Genomic DNA, 19,846 nt, shown 5'->3' on the forward strand with positions numbered 1-19,846 from the left:
CTGAGAATATCCTGTGGCCTCAGTCTCATGAAGAGCAATAATCTCAAAATGGATACCTACCTGAGGACTGCAAGTGGTCTCACTATTACTGAGAGCAATAGAATGTGTCAGTCATTTTGGAAGAGGGAATATCTTTTATTACATTTGCTGAAGAAACTCTGTTGTGAAGAATAACAAGAAATTACTATCACTACTTAAAAAATCATTAAATACGATACGTGCAGAAGATTTTAATGAGTTCTAACAATATGGGAAGTTTAAAGAATGGTATTCCACTTCAGAGGTAACTTAGAACAAAGTGACTACATTGTAAAGAACCAAATTTTAATAGATAAACTAATGAATTTACTTGTAAATTCTCAGAACATTTTCTGAGTACTCACAGGTGGTATGGGGGAGGACATATGGTATTCTTTATGTCTTGAGATTGAATCCTTGCTTTAAATGCAAAACTAACTCAATCCTAGTATTGAGTTATAGTACACTTGCTTCTGTAATTGTGTCCCACGGGCACTTTTAAAAACAAAAAAATTAAATGAGTACTTTTACTGTTAATTTTTTTCCTTTTGTGTGTGTGGCAAGATTTGAATAGCCCTTTACTTTTTGGAAGACTGAATGGCCTGTCTTCTGACTCTACAATAGACATTCTCTATCAGCTGGGAACAACTCAGGACCCTGGAACAAAAGACAGGTAAAATAATTATTTGAATTGTTAATGTCTTTTAAGTATTAAAATAATTGTTTAAAAATGGATTACTTAGAGTTTTCTCATTATGCTAAAACATACTTTTCTTGTATCCAGTTTGAAATATCATATGAGCACAGAACTATAAAGAACCTTCTAGTTTTACATTTTCCCTATCTTTGCATTTTCTTCAAAGAATGCTTAGTAAACTGGGGACAAGAAAATATACTTTTTAATATGGCTAAATGTAAATGTATGTATCTTGGAACAAAGAATGTAGCCCATACTTCTAGGATGGGAGACTCTATCCTGGGAGGTAGTGATGTGGAAAAAGATTTGGGGGTCATGGTGGATAATAAGCTGAACATGAGCTCCCATTGTGGTGATGTGGCCAAAGAACTAATGCGATGCTTGGATGCAGTGAAATCTCGAATAGGACTGGAGAGTTTTTATTTTACCTATGTATTTGGCACTCGTGCCGCTGTTGCTGGAATACTTCATCCATTTTTGGTGCCCACCATTTAAGAGGGATAGTTGATAAATTGGAAAGGGTTCAGAGAAGAGCCATGTTGCTGATTTAAAAAATTAGAAAATATGCCCTATAGTAATGGACTCAAAGAACTCATTCTGTTTAGCTTAAGAAAGAGAAGGCTAAGAAGTGACTTGATTACTGTCTGAGTATCTACATGAGGAATAAATATTTAATAATGGGCTCTTCAGTCTACCAAATAAAGATGTAACACATCCAGTAGCTTGAAGTTGAAGCTGGACAAATTCAGACTAGAAATTAGGGGTACATTTTTAACAGTGAAAGTAATTAATCATTGGAACAATTTTATCAGGGGTTGTGATGGATTCTCCATCGCTGACACTTTTTGTGGGTTTTTTTGTTTTTGTTTTTTTTTTAATCCAAGATGGAATGTTTTTTCTGAAAGAGCTGTTCTAGGAATCATTTTGGGGAAATTCTATGGCCTGTGTTGTTTAGGAGGTGAGACTAGATCAGTGGTTCCTGCTGGTCTTGAAATCTCTGAACCTGTGAAACCCCTTTCTTCCTTCTGCTTAAATTAGCTATTACTTACAGGTGTTTAGGTAATTTTTCTTCCATACTGATAAGGATGCAATAGCTCTGTTGCTTCCCCTATGTTCTGCTCCCAAAGTTTGAGTTTTCCCCATACACTGTGTAGTTATAAAATTACAAATATTTACAATTTAAAACAAATTTTAAAATCACTTGGTTTTTTTTAATTATTGCCAAGTCCTGAATTAAGTCTTCTGTGATTCTCCTGCAATGGTTAGTGACATCCCAGGTATTACAAATGGGGCAGCTAGCTGATCTGTTTTATAGGTTCCTACTGCTGATTGATCTTCTGTTATAACATGCTACGCATTTTTGCCTTCTAGAATTCAAGCCCTGCTGAAGTGGGTCAGTGATTCTGCAAGAGCAGCTTCCATGAAAAAAAATGTCCGGATCAGTTATATCTGCCCAAACAGCTCAACAAGAGAGTATGGTCTCTTGATGCCATCTCCTTCCCATTTGCACTGTGTAGCAGCAATTTTGTGGCATAGCTATGAGCTACTTGTAGAATATGACTTACCAGCATTGCTGAACAGAGAGCTCTTTGAGTAAGTAATGCAAGTAAAATATTTCACTATATGCAGTCTGTAACTTCTGTTTTTCATTTATTAAAAGATGATAGGCATTTTGCTGTTTCCATGTGCAAATAGTAGAATACTAATTTATATGGTGCTTAATATATTATGGGTAATGAAAAGGTACTGTACTACCGAGAAAGCCAGAGAGGTGACTATAAATAACATATTCTAAAATTATTTGGTAGTAACTGTAATAGGTGACCAAATTATTCATTTACTCCATTTACTTTTCTTTCAGTATCTGTGACATCATTAAATGGCTTTTGTGGCCTTATTTTTAATATACATCGTTTCTGAAGCTTCTTATTAAACAATTTGTGTGTTTTTATAGTTATCATCAAGATCCAACATTTGTTTTCATATCTGGGGCCACAGTTCACGTACAACAATGTAGAAATATTGTAGTGCAATTGCAGTATAGTAAATCTCCAATATTAAGAAGATTGAGTTTCTCAAAGAGCCATATCCTTATATTTAAAACAAGAAATGAAATTTTACGTTTTAATTAGTGAACTAAATTTTTTCTGTAGTTGACATTTTTAAATGGAAAAGCTAGAAAATGTTCTTTTGTGGACAGCCCAAGTAATCAAGTTGGAATTCAGCGTACTTGTTTAGCCAGACCATGCCTGAGTTGCTGATTACAATAACCACTTATTTCAGGATTATCTTCAAATTTAAAAACCTAATTAATATGATCAGAATTTTTTAAAAAACAAAATAAGTATTATCTTGGCTAGCAACCACAATATGTTGGGTAATGTGCAAGCAGAAAGGAAGACACAACAGTTTTAAAAGCTGTAACAGGACTGGATGCAACGAAGTTTCTCAGATGAGGAACATAATTATTAAAAGTGTATCTATCTCATAGGCTGGGTCCAGTCCATGCATGACAGAAGTACATCTTGGAAACTGTATTTTGGCAACTAACCAAATACTGAGTAATTTTCAAATGCAAAGTGGTAAAATCAGGTTTTCATGGGAAAACTGTGCATGTTCTCCAGTGCTTAATCTATATAGAAAGAGGTGCTTGAGCTCAAGCAATAATGATTTGGTTCTCTGAATAGCATGACCTTGCATGTGAATTAAGGGCCAAACTCACTAGTACACTCTGGTGCCTTTAGACCGCTCTAGTGTTGCAAAGTAGCTGTAAATCCATCCTAACTGACCAATACTCACTGCTCTTTTGTGCTACTGTACTGTGCTGGTGAAACTTCCCTTAAATTTATAGTTAAAATTAAAACGTTTGTGGTTGATAGTATTTTCAGATCACTCAGGATAGCATTCTTTTTGGGGGCGTTAGGTATTCATGTATGACATCTTCAGTATAAAATCCAAGGAAATTCTCAGATAAAAACTACTTTTTGATGGAGTTATAGCTGGGGTATATATCTATAGTTTAAGGGTAAAAAATCGTGGCTATAAGCATGTTAAGGTATGTAAATGCCCAGTTAAGGCACTCAAACAATTTTAACTGCCCTGTAGTGATGCCATGCAGTAATCATACCATCAGGATTGAGGATTTTTAGTTTATTTGGTCCCAGTTTAGATTAAACTAATTTTTAAATGAACATTAGTTTTTCTTCTTTTTTCCCCCTCATGGATCTCTGGGGCTGACTTGAGGTTGTTTTTCATGATCTATTATTTTCATACTTGAACAGGATAATAGGGTGATAAATAATAGCCCGCATGGATTTGCCAAGAACAAATTATTCCAAAACAACCTAATTTCTTTCTTTGATTGTTTTACAGTCCTAGTAAATTGGGGGGAAGCAGCGGACATGGTATATCTTGATTTTAGTAAGGCTTCTGACACAGTCCCACAAAACATTCTCATAAATGAGGAAAATGTGGTCCAGATGAAATGACTGTAATTACTGCACAACTGGTTGAAAAAGATACTCAGGAGTAGTTATCAACGGTTCACTGTCAAAACTAGGAGGAAACGTATCTAATGGGGAACTGCAGGGGTCTGTCCTGAGTCGGGCAGTATTGATCATTTTCATTAATGATACTCTCCACTCCATTATCCTACTTATTAGGGAGTAGGAGGTATTGCATGCACTTTGAAGGACATGATTACAATTCAAAACAATCCTGACAAATTAGAGAATTGGTCTGAAATCAGTAAGATTAAATTCAATAAAGACAAGTGCAAAGTCCTACACTTAGGCAGGAAAAATCAAATGTATAACTACAAAAGGAGGAATAATTGGCTAGGATGGGAGGCAGGAAGAGAGAACCTGGCTAGGCTTCCCCAGACCCAACACATGGCTCCAGCAGTTATCTTCTCCACTTACTTAAGAATAAGTCTTCTGCTGATGCCAGGTAATGTCACTAGTCATGTAGCTCAAGCTAAGCTGCAGTGTTGAAGGCTCAATGTTCGAGCAGTACAGATTGACAATTTTCAGTGTGGAGGTGTTAGCTACATATAATTCATTTTTACTGTTTTCCTTTAAAAAAACAAAATCAAACAAAAAACCCTATGTTAAGATAGTTAGCTGCAAAGTCAAGTATTCAGTTAGGAAATGCTACATTTATGATTGCTTGTGCAATTTAATTCAGCCTTCTTGTTCATATGCATTCTGATATTCTTTAATCACATGGCCACATACTATTTTCTCTCCTTCCTGCCCCCTCCAAGACCCCACCTATTGGCTTATAAGTAGCTATTTAAACATGGAAATAATAGAAAATTTCATAGGGAGTCAATGTAAGGAAATTGATATAGCTGTGTTTAGTTAATTAAGTCCTTTTAAGAACACGAGTTATCCTCTAGGTCAGCGTATCTCAACCTTTTTGATACCAGGGACCGCCTTCCTCAGCTCTGTCAGGGAGGTCTCAGGGACCAGAACAGGTCCACGGACTGGTCATTTAGAAACACTGCTCTAGATAATTACAGCTGTAAGAACTTGAAAACAAAAACTTACGTTAAATTTTGAAAAATTAAAACAACAACTGAAAAATCTGTCTGGTTGCCAGGCTTAGTGCATTGGTTAGTATTCTGGAGACTGTAGTAAGAAGTTGTTTACAAAACATGAGTACACTTTATTTATAGACTTTAAAATGGAGCTGTTTTTGTATATGTCTTTGGGTACATACACGTATAATTCTAAATTACAAGTTCTTCTTCGAGTGCTGGTTCATATGCGTATTTGACTATGGGTGCATATTTTCTCCATGTGCACAGAGTCAGAATTCTTTGAAAGTAGTGTCTGTTGGTCTGTCCATGAGACTTCGGTTTCCTCATGCCTCCAACTGAGGAGATAAAGGGCAGAGCAGACCAACAGTCTTTCCAACTCCTTCTTACAGCTGCATGACCTGGGTCAGACCCTCTAGTCTCCAGCGCTTCATCTTCCTCTTTATTGTTCAGTCTGCATATATGTGGTATGTATAGTTTGTGAATAGTTCAGAATTTCACTCTAACGCTAAAACTTAACTAAAACTATAGTCATCTATCCCAACCTTCTCGTTCCTGGTATCCTGTTATGAGTATTGGACTCCAGGCTTCGAAATCTGTGCTTCTTTGCTCACACCTTCTCAGTCAGCAAAAACCACCAATGCTGCCTATACTTCCTCAGTGAAGCTCATATCATGGCAAGATGCAGTATCTGCCACACTTTGCCCAGTTGTACTCTTGAAGAGCACAAATTTTGTCTCAAAAAGCACCTTGTAGAGAGCCAGTCTTGAAGGAGCAGTCGAACTCAGGCCAGGCCCCACCTCTTCCCATACATCAGCCTGACTCAGCAAAGAATGTGCCTCCTGCCACAAGATCCAGCTTAGGAGCAAGGAAATCTACTCCCACAGATCCCAAGTCGGGATCTTGTTGGAATGATGTGGAGCACTTTCATAAATGTAAGAGCAAGTCATCCTCTAAGTCCTCTTCAGAGAAATCTGGTTCAACCATGCCTAAGCCGAGCAAGTCTTCCTGCTCAGCCCGTGAGGATTTAGAACATCCTAAGTCTGAGTCGTGACAAGAAGTCCTACAAATCCAGGGCTTTGTCATTACAGGACCGCACTTTGGCAGCAACCATACCTCCGGTATCAATCATAGACTTTAAGATCAGAAGGGACCATTATGATTGTCTAGTCTGACCTCCTGCACAACGCAGGCAACAGAATCTCACCCACCCATTCCTGTAACACATCCCTAGCCTATGTCTGAGCTATTGACGTTTTCAAATCGTGGTTTAAAGACTTCAAGATGCAGAGAATCTTTCAGCAAGTGACCCATGTCCCATTCTGCAGAGGAAGGTGAAAAACCCCCAGGGCCTCTGCCAATCTGCTGTGGAGGAAAATTCCTTCCCAACCCCAAATATCGCGATCAGCTAAACCCAGAGCATGTGAGCAAGACTCACCAGCCAACACCCAGGAAATAATTCTCTGTAGTAACTCAGATCCCACCCCATGTAACAGCCCATCACAAACCGTTGGGCATATTTACCACAAAGATCAATTAATTGCCAAAATTAGCCTATCCCATCATACCAGCCCCTCCATAAACTTATCAAGCTTGTCTTGAAGCCAGATATGTCTTTTGCCCCCACTGCTCCTCTTGGAACACTGTTCCAGAACTTCACTCCTCTGAATGGTTAGAAACCTTCAGCTAATTTCAAGTCTAAACTTCCTGATGGCCAGTTTATATCCATTTGTTCTTGTGTCCACATTGGTATTGAGCTTAAATAATTCCTCTCCCTCCCTGGTATTATCCCTCTGATATATTTATAAAGAGAGCAATCATATCTCCCCTCAGCCTTCTTTTGGTTAGGCAAACAAGCCAAGCTCTTTGAGTCTCCTTTCATAAGACAGGTTTTCCATTCCTCGGATCATCCTAGTAGCCCTTCTCTGTACCTGTTCCAGTTTGAATTCATCCTTCTTAAACATGGGAGACCAGAACTGCACACAGTATCCAGATGAGGTCTCACCAGTGCCTTGTATAACGGTACTAACACCTCCTTATCTCTACTGGAAATAACCTCACCTGATGCATCCCAAGACCGCATTAGCTTTTTTTCACAGCCATATCACATTGGCGGCTCATAGTCATCCTGTGATCAACCAATACTCCAAGGTCCTTTCTCCTCCTCTGTTACTTCCAACTGATGCCGTCCCCAGCTTATAACAAAAATTCTTGTTATTAATCCCCTAAATGCATGACCTTGCACTTTTCACTATTAAATTTCATCCTATTACTATTACTCCAGTTTACAAGGTCATCCAGATCTTCCTGTATGATATCCCGGTCCTTCTCTGTATTGGCAATACCTCCCAGCTTTGTGTCATCCGCAAACTTTATTAGCACATTCCCACTTTTGTGCCAAGGTCAGTAATAAAAAGATTAAATAAGATTGGTCCCAAAACTGATCCTGAGGAACTCCACTAGTAACCTCCCTCCAGCTGACAGTTCACCTTTCAGTATGACCTGTTGTAGTCTCTCCTTTAACCAGTTCCTTATCCACCTTTCAATTTTCATATTGATCCCCATCTTTTCCAATTAACTAATAATTCCCATGTTGGAACCTGTATCAAATGCCTTACTGAAATCAAGGTAAATTAGATCTACTGTGTTTCCTTTGTCGTAAAAAAAAATCTGTACTTTACCTCTTCTAGAAGAGATCAGGTGATTTGGCATAGCTACCTTTTGTAAAAAACCATGTTGTATTTTTGTGTTTACTTCATTAAAGACATTAAAGAGGTCTCTATCCATATCCAAATCAGATCCCGGCGGTCTGTAGCACACCCCAAGCACTATCTCAGGGGAAGCTCTAGTAGCTTTTTTACCCAGCGTGATTTTTACCCAGACAGACTCCGTCTTATCTATTCCATCACTTCTTATTTCATTACAGTTCACCCCATCATTGACGTACAAGGCTACTCCGCCACCTTTGCCTTTCTTCCTGTCTTTTCTAAACAGCACATAGCCTTCAATACCCGTACTCCAGTCATGAGTACTATTCCACCAGGTTTCTGTTATCCCTATAATATCCGGTTTTACTTCCTGCACCAGTAGCTCCAGTTCCTCCATATCCTCATTCCCATTTATCATCCTACCATTATCCCTAAGCTCCTCATTAAAGACTGAGGCCAAGTATTTGTTTAGATATTGGGCCATGCATAGATTATCCTTAACTTCCTCTCCATCCTCAGTGTTTAGTGGTCCCACTTCTTCTTTCTTTGTTTTCTTCTTATTTATATGGCTATAGAACCTTTTCGTATTGGTTTTAATTCCCTTTCCCCAACTCTACATGGCTTTTGGCCTTTCTCACTTTATCTCTGCATGTTCTGATATCAATAAGGTAGCTTTCCTTGCTGATCACTCCCATCTTCCACTCCTTGTAGGCTTTTGGCTTTTTCTTAATCACCTCTCTGAGATGCTTGCTCATCCAGCTTGGTTTACAATTACTGCCTATGGATTTTTCCCCCTTTCTTGGGATTCAGACTTCTGATGATTTCTGCAACTTTGACTTGAAATAATTCCAGGCGTCCTCTGCCTTTAGATCCACAAGTTTTTCAGTCCAATCCACTTCCCTAATTAATTTCCTTCTTTTTTTAAGTTAGCCCTTTTGAAATCAAAAACCCTAGTTACAGATTTCTTTATCCTTCTATTTAGTTTGAACCGAATTAGCTCATGATCGCTCGAACTAAGGTTGTCCCCTACAACCATTTCTTCTATGATGTCTTCATTACTCACCAAAACCAACTCTAAAATGGCATCCTCTCTTGATGGATCAGCAACTACTTAGTGAAGGAATCCATCAACTATCGCATCCAGGAAAATCTGAGCCCTATTATTTTTATTACTAGCACTTGTCCTCCAGGCTATATCTGGGAAGTTAGTCTCCCATGATCACACAATTCCCATTAGTATTTACTTCATTAAAAACATTTAAAGAGGTCTCTATCCATATCCAAATCAGATCTCGGTGGTCTACAGCACACCCCAAGCACTATTCCAGGGGAGGCTCTAGTAGCTTTCTTCCCCAATGTGATTTTTGCCCAGACTGACTCTTATCCATTTCATCACTTCTTATTTCAGACCATCTGAACTATGCCTTCCCTCCCTTGCCATTCCTAATACAGGTCTTACAGAAAATTAGACATGCCAAGCCACAAGTCATGCACAGGAGACAATAAGGACAATAAGGATTTCGTCTTGGTAGTTGATCAACTTTCCACCCTTTTCCAATCTCCTGACTCATGGGAAGGACAGAATCAAACATTCTACTCCCTAGGTACTGCATCTCAAGCCTGGGTTTTTGGATGGATGTCAACTCTAGATTGTTCATGCTCTTAAGCAGTATGAAATCTTTTCTGTTATTGGCATCCTATCTTCTCTCTTGTCAAAGTGACCAGTCTCTTCATTAACTCTTTACAGGTCCACCTGGCAACACTCAGTGTGTACCACTCACCTTCACAGGGATATTCCATTTTTGCTTACCTAGTAGCCGATTTTGGAAAGCCTAATCAGAACCTTTCCACCAGTCAGGAGACCTTCTGCTCAGTGAAATTTAAGCCCTGTTCTTTCAGTACTTACTAAACCTCTCTTCAACCACTAGCTCCATGTTCCATGTCTCTCCTATCTATGAAGGTTGCCTTCCTTGTGGCCATAACATCAGCCAGAAGAGTGGGTGGCCCTGGAGTACTGATAGCAGATCTAATTTATACCATATTCCATAAAGACACAGTCTCATTCCATTTATATCCTAAGTTCACTCCACCCAAGTAGTTTGTTTCACCTTACCCAGTCAATCCACTTACCTGTTTTTATCTGAAACAGCACTCATCCAAGGAGGAGAGGCATCTTTATGCCAGGACTTAAATTCAGCGGGAGCCCGCCGGAGCAGAGCTCCGATAAATATTTCAGATCCACGGGAGCCCTTGGCGTGCCCCCCCACTCCTTCCCCGGGCTATAGCCTATAGAATTTAGAAAGTATAAGCCCTGTTTCATGCCCATGATGTATGGCAAACCTTACATCTGAAAAGGACAAAGCCAATCAGAATATCACCAACGCTGGTCCCTGCTGTAGCAGAATGAGTCCAAGGTCACTATATCCTCTCAGAGGATCTCTAAATGGATCATGAGCTGTGTCTTCTGCTGTCATTTGTCACATCTTTCTCCCCATTATGGGATGAGGGCTCGTTGTACAAGAGCACAATTGTATGGCTTCAAGAAATACTTTTGACACTTGAAAAGCAGTATATAGAGTTCCTTTCACACATTTGTGAGACATTATGGTCTAGCACTGAACTACTCCCCTGATGCATCCTTTGGGACAGCGGTCTTTCAGATGGTTCTGCTGCTTGCATCTTTGCAACCTCCCTCCTACTTAAGTACTGTTTGACAATCACCCACAATGGAACACACACAGAGACCAGCACTCAAAGTGAAAGTTGCTTAACTTATAGTAACAGGAAGTTCTTTGAGATCTGTGGTCCCCATCTGTATTGCATTACCCACCCTCTTTCCCCTCTGTTTCAGATTGTAACAGGATTTTTCGTAGAGAAGGAACTGGAAAGGTGGTTAGTCCATTCAGCTCCTTATCTCCTCGATTGCAAGCATGAGGAGAGCAAGGGATCATGCATACATCAAAGGATGCTGCTTTCAAAGAATTCTCTAACTCTGGGCACATGGAGCACATACCTACCCACAGTGGAATACAGATAGGGTCCATGCGTCTCAAAGAACCTCCAGTTACTATAAATAGAGCTCTACCAAATTCACAGCCGTGAAAAACACATCACAGACAGTGAAATCGGTCTTTTATGTACTTTTACCCTATACTATACAGATTTCAAAGGGGGTTCGCAGTATTGCCTCCTTTACTTCTGCGTTGCCTTCAGAGCTAGGTGGCTGGACAGAGCCCAGCTTTGAAGGCAGCGCCGCAGCAATAAAAGTAGTAATACCATACCATGCCATCCTTATTTCTGCACTGCTGCTGACAGTGGCACTGCCTTCAGAGCTAGGCTCTTAGTCAGCAGCTGCAGAGCTTTCTGCAGCTGGGGGAGGTTTCTGGAGCTGAGTCTGACATGGCCCCAGGAGTGGCCTCTGCAGGGGACGAGGAAGTCCTGTCCCTCACTAGTCCGTCCAGGACCAGCAGTTAGATCTGACATACGATAGGAACCCTCAGCCAGGGCACCCACAGCTCTGCCCTTCCCTGGCTCTGGGTCCAGCGCCCCAGTACTTGGGAGTTAAAGGTGCCTTGGGCTGGTTGTGTTGGTGTGTGTGTGTGTGTGTGTGTGTGTGTGTGTCTCCATCCGTGTGAGAGAGAGAGAGTCGGGGAGGTGACCATGGACCCCTTCGCCCCTCAACCACGGCACTCTGGGCGCTCACTCACCTACAAGGCCAACCCTCCCACCCCCAGAAGAAGTGAGGACCCCTCCATACTGTGCCACCCTCACTTTTGTTGGCGGCAGTGCTGCCTTCAGAGTCAGGCGCCCAGTCAGTAGCTGCTGATCTCCAGCTGCCCAGCTCTGAAGGCAGTGCTGTGGCCAGAAACGGCGCAGAAGTAAGGATGGTAATACTGTGACTCCCACCATAATTCCTTTTTGGGTGGGGAGCCCAACGGCTATAACACTGTGAAATTTCACAATTAAGTATCTGAAACTGTGAAATTTATGATTTTTAAAATCCTATGACTGTGAATTTGGTAAGGCCCTAACTATAAGTTAAGTCATTTTCTCATATATTGACTAATGTCAGCATAACTAAATAGACTCAGTCCAGGTGAATCTGCCCATAAATCTCCCACAATCATCCTCATCCATAAGCCTCAATTGACAGGGCATTGTATAAAGCTCTTCTGTAATGCCAAAAGACTTAGAGTCTGGATTAACAGAAAAGCGAGTCCTATAATTGAGCCCTTCCTCTATTAAGAGCATATTGCCTTTACTCACCACACATTCAAATCTTTGAACTGTTATCAAGATGATTAGTTCTGATTTCAATTGTCATGGCACAGGATAGTGAGAGAGTCTGTTTCTCTAGTAACTGGTACCATAAATCTGAAATACTAAGAAGAAAAGTCAACAATACTGCCACCATTTTAAAGTACAAAATTTATCTCATGACAGATTATATTAATCCAAAATTATTTATCTTCTTTTGTTTTTCATCAAGCCTTAACTTTTTCTCTTAAATTTTTCCTTTGATTCATTTTTTTTGTTTCCATTTGTTTTTTTTCCCTCTTCTCTCATTTCCATTTTAATGTTTTTATTTTGGTGCATAGATACTACTTTATTTTTAAGGCACCAAACAACCTAGATAGAAAGGGATACTTTCTCCTCTTTTCATTTATTATGAAATTGCCTAGAGCATTTCAGGTGGACAGGACTTTGTAGTGACTGTTTAGCAGGCAGGTGATTGGTGATCAAAGAGGAAAAATGATTATAGAATCTCACTAAGCCACAAGTTATGCAGGCTACTAGTTGAACAGTGTTTTCCCTTAGATATCTGACACCTAATTGCATGTATCATCTTTCAGGGTAGACATGAAATGAATCCTCCATCTATGACAGGAGTAAAAGTGGACTCTAATTTCAATTTGTAGGTAGTTGAAATTATCCTTATCCAATAAGATCTGAAATACTAGTACTGAAATGGGATCTAGAGTATATCTACTGTGTGGAGAGTCAGATCATTTTAGGCACGAGTGTGCTATAGTGTGAGAGAGAATGAAACTCAGCTATGCTTTTTTTAAAATAATTTGTCTACTTTGAAATAAATTATGTAAGTAATTAGTGATACAGTCCAGTGGTGTACTAATGGCATTTTCAAAAGTGGATGAGTAATTTAGGAGCACAAGTCCCATTGACTTCCTTGACCATTAAAAGCAGCTCTTCTGTAGTTTGTCTGCAGTCAAAGGATATGCATTCTTTTGAATGGTTCTAGAAGAATAATTACATAGGTGTAATTTTATTAAATTGTACCCTATCTTCAATGGTAATTTTCTTCGGAAGAGCATTGAGAGTGGGGGTACGTAGAAAACTTCATTACGCTAAATCTACGTTACGCTATTTTTCATTCTTCTATCCTAGAAGTTGTTTAGATGGTGCTTGAATAGAGAGAATTATAAAATGTCCTGGGAACTTACTAAAATACTTTGAGATGTTTAAACCACTTAATTGCAAAGTTCTTCACAAAGGTGGGTTACCTTATCCCCATATTTACGCGTTGCGTTATTGAGGTCACAGTTTGTTCAAGGTTGCATGAAGTAAATGGTACAGTTGCATGACCTGGGTCTCTTGATTTACAGCCCTCGTCTTCAATCTGCTAGGTAATAGCTGCATTAAATATATCCTAATGAAATAAATTTGAATTTAGTGATTTTTATGCAGTGTCCAGATTATGCTGTGATATCAAGTAGGCTAACATTCTCCGATATTTGTTAATTAAAAAAAGTTCTGCAAACCTCTGAATATAGTACCATAATGAAACTCATTTATAGTATCTTTGGAAAACATTTCTATGAACTTTTGACTAACAAAGTAAAAGGGAAAATGAGTGGCAAATTTTTGTTTTGGTGTGACTTTTTTTTTTTTTTCTTTTTCCCTCTTCTCCTCTAGGTCACTGTTTAACTGGTCTATGTCTCTTCCCTGCAACATGGTTTTGAAGAAAGCTGTGGATAGTTTGCTTTGCTCAATGTGCCACATCCACCCAAATTATTTTTCCTTACTCATGGGCTGGATGGGTATTAACCCTCCTCCAATGCAGTGTCAACATAGACTGTCTATGACAGATGACAGCAAAAAACAGGACCTTAGTTCATCTTTAACAGATGACTCTAAAAACGCACAAGCACCTCTTGCACTAACAGAGTCTCACTTGGCTACCCTTGCTGCCTCATCTCAGTCTCCCGAAGCTATCAAGCAATTATTGGACTCAGGTTTGCCCTCTCTCCTTGTAAGAAGCCTTGCTAGTTTCTGCTTTAACCATACTTCCAGCTCTGACTGCACTTCTCAGTCTGTGGATATTACCCAGGATAGACTCAGGAGACATCATGTTCCACAGTACTTTAATAAAATGCCTATCACGGCAGACCTAGTTGCTCCTGTACTCAGGTTTTTGACAGAAGTTGGTAACAGCCACATCATGAAGGATTGGTTGGGTGGTTCTGAAGTCAATCCACTGTGGACAGCACTTTTATTTCTGTTGTGCCATTCTGGTGCTACTTCTGGAGGACACAGTGTGGTAGCGCAACAGACCAGTGCAAGATCTACTTTGCTTTCTTCAACGGCAGGAACAGGACTGACCACTCAGCAAAGGACCGCAATTGAAAATGCAACCGTTGCATTCTTTTTACAGTGTATCTCCTGCCATCCTAATAACCAGAGGCTGATGGCACAGGTAAAAGAGCAAAACCTTAATCTGTAACTCTTATTATTTTTAAGTGAAAATTTAGTTGGTACAAGATTTGAGAACATAAGCTTTAGTGGCTTAAATTTTACACAGGAAAAAATAGCATATTGGATGATTAAGGGATGTCACTGTAGATTCTGCAGTATATATATATATTTTATTTGTAGATTTGATTCTTTAATATGCCATTTAACAGAGACAGTTTTGCATCATGAAATATTAGCACATTGGGCTTTGTTTGATGAAAGAGAGATTAATTCTTTTGCCCGCTAGTACAATATTCAGTATGCCGCATGGGGCTCTGTTTTGTCACTTACATTAAAGTTTTGCTAACTCACTATAAGAATGACACCTTGGTGGTGTATTTGCAGATCAGATTTGCCCAATTGTGCACTCTTAATCTGGAATCCGAAGATAAAACTGGGTGTGTTTTGTGTCTCATTATTAAAAACACTTTGCTTGCAGAGATGCTTGAGCAACTTTTATTGCTTTCAGTGCAGTTTATTGCTGCACAGGTAACAGAAAGTAGAATGTGCCCTTGCATTTGGAGTTCTGTTAACATATTGAGAAGAACGGAATTGCACCAGATGCTCTTCAGTAGCAACATACCAGTGCCCTTTTTACTATCTTGCGCCTAAGTGGCTGTTGCTGTTATGGGGAGTGTCAACAATTCACAGTAAGGAAAGTGTTCCCAGGGGAAATGTTGCTCGTAAGCGGTGGTTGCCCTTACAAGGTGATGCTTCAAACAAACATCTACTCTAGTTCATGTCCTCTTAGCCGTTAGCTTTGCAGTGCCAACAGGAGGAAAACATTTAAAACAAAATAAAGCCTTAATTTTTATCTGTAAATTAAGTCTGAATACATACTAGGATCAGATAAATTGTGTAAGAGGCCATTTCCAGAGAAGAACTTCACCCGAGTATAGTGAAATTCCTCTGTAAAGCAGAAAAATTATTTTTCATGTTCTTGATATAACACCTAGTCAAGATTGACTTTCCCTCTCTATATTTTTGTCAGCTAGCCTTTGTTTTTCAGAATATTGCCTTAAAAATAAACTTGAATTACTATATTGACTCCTATGCTGCTTTTTGTTTTTTTACTCTTAATTCAGTTTTAATTTTGTTTTGCTCTTGGTAATTTGTTCATAGGTAACCATTTATCCTCCTCTGGTGATAAATTGAAGATGAGATCATTTAAACCCTAATTTGAAAAATAAATAGTGGCAAATCTTAAAAGTTAATGGCCATGCTGTGCTATTAATGGTGATGCAGAGCTATATTTTATAGGTTGGTGCACAGTCATACTCTAAAATTTTATCTAATCTTGCATTTGCAGGTTCTCTGTGAATTGTTCCAGTCATCTCTTCAACGAGGGAACTTCCCAACATCTGGAAACATTTCAGGGTTTATTAGAAGGTTATTTCTGCAGTTGATGCTGGAGGATGAAAAAGTGACAATGTTTCTTCAGTCCCCATGTCCAGTAAGTCCTTTGTGTATTTATATTATGAATGTCAATTCGATCTGACTGCACACTACATTTGTACATTCTCACAGTTGATTCTGCTTTTTTAGCAAGCAATGACCACTTTCTTTACTGTATTGCAGAATAGTGATAACGACTGTTTTTGGTGGATGTGAGGAGAGGATAAACGGCTTTTTCTAGATTTTCAATTTGCTTTATATCACTCTGACGTATTTACATAAATGTAACATTTAAAAGAACCACAAGTAATTCTACTTCTGTCTGACACAAGAAGTTACAGAATGCCTGGGATGGAAGGGGAATTGGTAGAATCATTGTTGATTGGAGAGATGAGGTTTGTGGATTGAATCAGTTATCACTGGAGAGAGAGAAGTGAGTGGAGTTACAAACTTTTAGAGGTCTCTGTTTGCCGGAATCTGGAACCTCTTTAGGGACGTCTGATAACATGTCTTATGAATTTATTTAGCACTTAATTTTCAGTGTTGAGTGTTGAATTCATTAGATGGTTCACTCAGATTCTAACTGTAGTAAATTGAAAGCTGATCAATGAATGATTAATGTTCACTGATTACCAAACATCATTGTATAAATTTAATTTTGGTTGCCTGATATTGAAGGAAGTGGTAGCAATTGAGACTGCCAGTAGAAGCAGTAAAAACATACAAGAAAAAGTGTAGACATTAGAGTTTAGTAGTAAGAGAATTTATTTGCAAGAAAAATCTTTTACCAAAAAAAAAAAAAAGACAGGTGAACTAGGTAAAGTTGCAGCTTTCATGTATGCCAACATCCTCTTGGATATAATACAAAATGACAATTTAAAGAAATAATTGAAGCACTGCACCCAGGATATACTCATTAAGACAGATTTATATTCGCAAGTCCACAGCTTGATGCTACAAATGAAGTAAGGGAAAAATTAAAGGAAGAACTGAGACCATCTAATATGTCAATACTGGGAAAATTTGCTTTCCCGCTTATTGAGCCCTACTATTGATTCTACATTTGAAAAGTAAACGATAGAATATTATATCCAAGCAGTTGACAGTGCCATCTAAAAATACCAAGAAATATGACAAGGAGAGATCTTTGCTACCAGTTCAAACAACAAAAATGAAAATAAAGAAGAGCAACTTCTTAAATGCAATCATCCTAAACTGCTAACACATAATGTTCAACACTGTATTTAAACCTGTTGAGAAGGGAACATCTAACACAGTCCTAAGGTATGTTGCAACAAAGAGTCCTGTAGCACCTTATAGACTAAAGGATGTATTGGAGCATAAGCTTTTGTGGGTGAATACCCACTTCGTCAGATGCATGTAATGGAAATTGACGAAGACTTGCATCTGACGAAGTGGATATTCACCCACGAAAGCTTATGCTCCAATACATCCTTTAGTCTATAAGGTGCCAGAGTACTCTTTAGTGCTTTTTACAGATCCAGATTAACACAGCTATCCCTCTGATACTAAGATATGTTGAGGAAGTTCAGAGGTTCTTGCCTAGTCACCGTGAGGCTTTATTTACATTTTTTAAAAAGGAGGATTGATGCCCAAGTTTCCCAATGGCACTTTTGGTGGAGCACCAGAAGAGTGCATGTTTACATTTCCACCCAGCTACCAAAGTGTGAAATTTGCACTCTACATGAAAAGCACACATTTTACATAGCAAGAGACTCTGCAGAGAGTTAGTAACTTAGCAAAAGCCATTGAAAAAGACTTCAAAGGAATGTGACATTATAGGCTGCACCTACTGTCACAGTGTGTGGTAATAGGATTTGGGTCTCAATAGCAAAGAACTGGAAGCATATAAAAACAAATTTGAAAAATAATTCGGAGAATCTGAATTGACATCAGTTCAGAATTTTGCTAGGTTTTATAGTCAGCTCAGCATCTGTGTTTCTGGACCATTACTTATCACCCGTAGTGGCACATTCTGTTATCTCTTCTAGCATCCCAGAGGGGTCTCAAATGCCTTTGCAGTGTCTGTAGGGCTTGGCCACAAACGAAAGTGTGGTTCTTCAGACTCTTGGCTCTATGCGGCTGAACAGAGCAGTTGCTTAGTTCTCCTTCCTTTCCCTTTTTTTTTTTTTTTTGGCTTTTAAAGCCAATTTTCACAGCTGTTCCCCACTTCCTCTTTCCTTCTCTTAAGCAAAATTTGGAGATTTTAAAAAGAAAAAATGATTTTGTCCAAAGTAATACTATTTTCTAAACTTCTTGCCTTGGCTTTCTTCTCCCACCAACCCACCGTGCTTTACTCAACAGAGTGGATCTGGCTAGAGAGCAAGGAAGCAAAAAATTGTGATGATGGTGCCTCTCTTTGAGGGACCTGCCTTTCAGGAGGCACAGAAGGGGTAATCTACCACAGTTGTCCCCAGTCCTTGAACCTTCAGTTCCCCTTCAAGAAGGGGACCAGAGTCTGGATGACTTACTGGGACTTTTCTCTCTCACACACTTATCCTAATCTGCACAAGATTCCTCTGGAGATAACTGCATAGATAGGTCAGTTCTCCTCAATGTCCAGGACGAAATGGGCAAGTCAGTCTTCTTCAGTCTGAGACCCATCAAGGTAACACCAAATATATATTCGCAAGACATTTCCAGCGACCTCTCAGAGGGACATTTCCATGTCTTAGGCCCTCAAATGGTTAATGAGATCCTTTGATGGGCAGTCAAGTATCAGAGCGGTAGCTGTGTTAGTCTGGATCTGTAAAAGCAGCAGAATCCTGTGGCACCTTCTAGACTAACAGACATTTTGGAGCATGAGCTTTTGTGGGTGAATACCCACTTCGTCAGAGGCATGCATCCGACGAAGTAGATATTCACCCACAAAAGCTCATGCTCCAAAACGTCTGTTAGTCTAGAAGGTGCCACAGGACTCTTTGCTGCTTTGATGGGGAGTCTATCCTTTGTCTCCCATACATGCCTGGAGTAAGATTTGGCTCTTGGGGATGTTCCTTTGTGTTTCCTCACTAGTTACCCATTGAATGATGACAGACATTGGATCTTGATGGTTTTTACCAACACACTCTAGCAGCCTAAAACTCCAAAGTGGTGGAAAGGGCTCTGACTTCTTACAGAAACCAGGATTCTGTTTTTCTATGGTTACAAAGTGATTACCTAAACTTGTCGTTTTTGGCACTTGACTTGGGATAGTTCTTGGGATATAGCTTTATTTCTTTTTGCTCAATCTCAAACATCTGAAGAAAAAATCCTAGCATAATCTGGATGTGCACAGAACAATTAAAATATATTTGCAATATACAGAATCTTTTAAAAGATTGGGTTGCACATTTATATCTTTTCACCTAAACTACCTGGAACAGTGTGTAAGTTAGTTCTAACTGGGTGGGTAGAGTAATCTGATCAGAAATGGCATTTACTGTAAAGGGTAGATCTTCGGAACAGGAAATATTCTATAGCAACACACCCTTCAAACACTACAGAGTTCTCAGATGTCATAAAAAATTAGTTTTGACTAAATTTTGCCCTAGTGACACCCATCCAACCCCTCTGCTTTTGATTGGGTTGCACAGGAATAAACTGTCCCTGCATTTGAGATTTAGTAAACACTTCTGTTGATGAGCAAGAAGTAACAGAATAATAACTTTCTCTGTGTGCAAGGCAGGGAGGATTTTGGAAAACTAAGAGGAGTAAAAAGCAATTAAAATTTTT

The 19,846-nt window shown here is 39.2% G+C and overlaps 1 protein-coding gene across 1 annotated transcript in view; it reads left to right on the forward strand.

Moving 5' to 3' along the window:
* BIRC6 (baculoviral IAP repeat containing 6) overlaps positions 1-19,846 on the forward strand; it is a 337,908-nt gene that overhangs the window by 167,342 nt on the left and 150,720 nt on the right. Inside the window, 4 exon segments of the mRNA XM_075064579.1 lie at positions 583-691; positions 2,087-2,308; positions 13,898-14,678; positions 16,026-16,169. Of these exon segments, the coding sequence (XP_074920680.1) occupies positions 583-691; positions 2,087-2,308; positions 13,898-14,678; positions 16,026-16,169 (1,256 nt within the window).

This window comes from Chelonoidis abingdonii, chromosome 3, assembly GCF_003597395.2.
Source record: "Chelonoidis abingdonii isolate Lonesome George chromosome 3, CheloAbing_2.0, whole genome shotgun sequence".
NCBI classification, from domain to species: domain Eukaryota; kingdom Metazoa; phylum Chordata; order Testudines; family Testudinidae; genus Chelonoidis; species Chelonoidis abingdonii.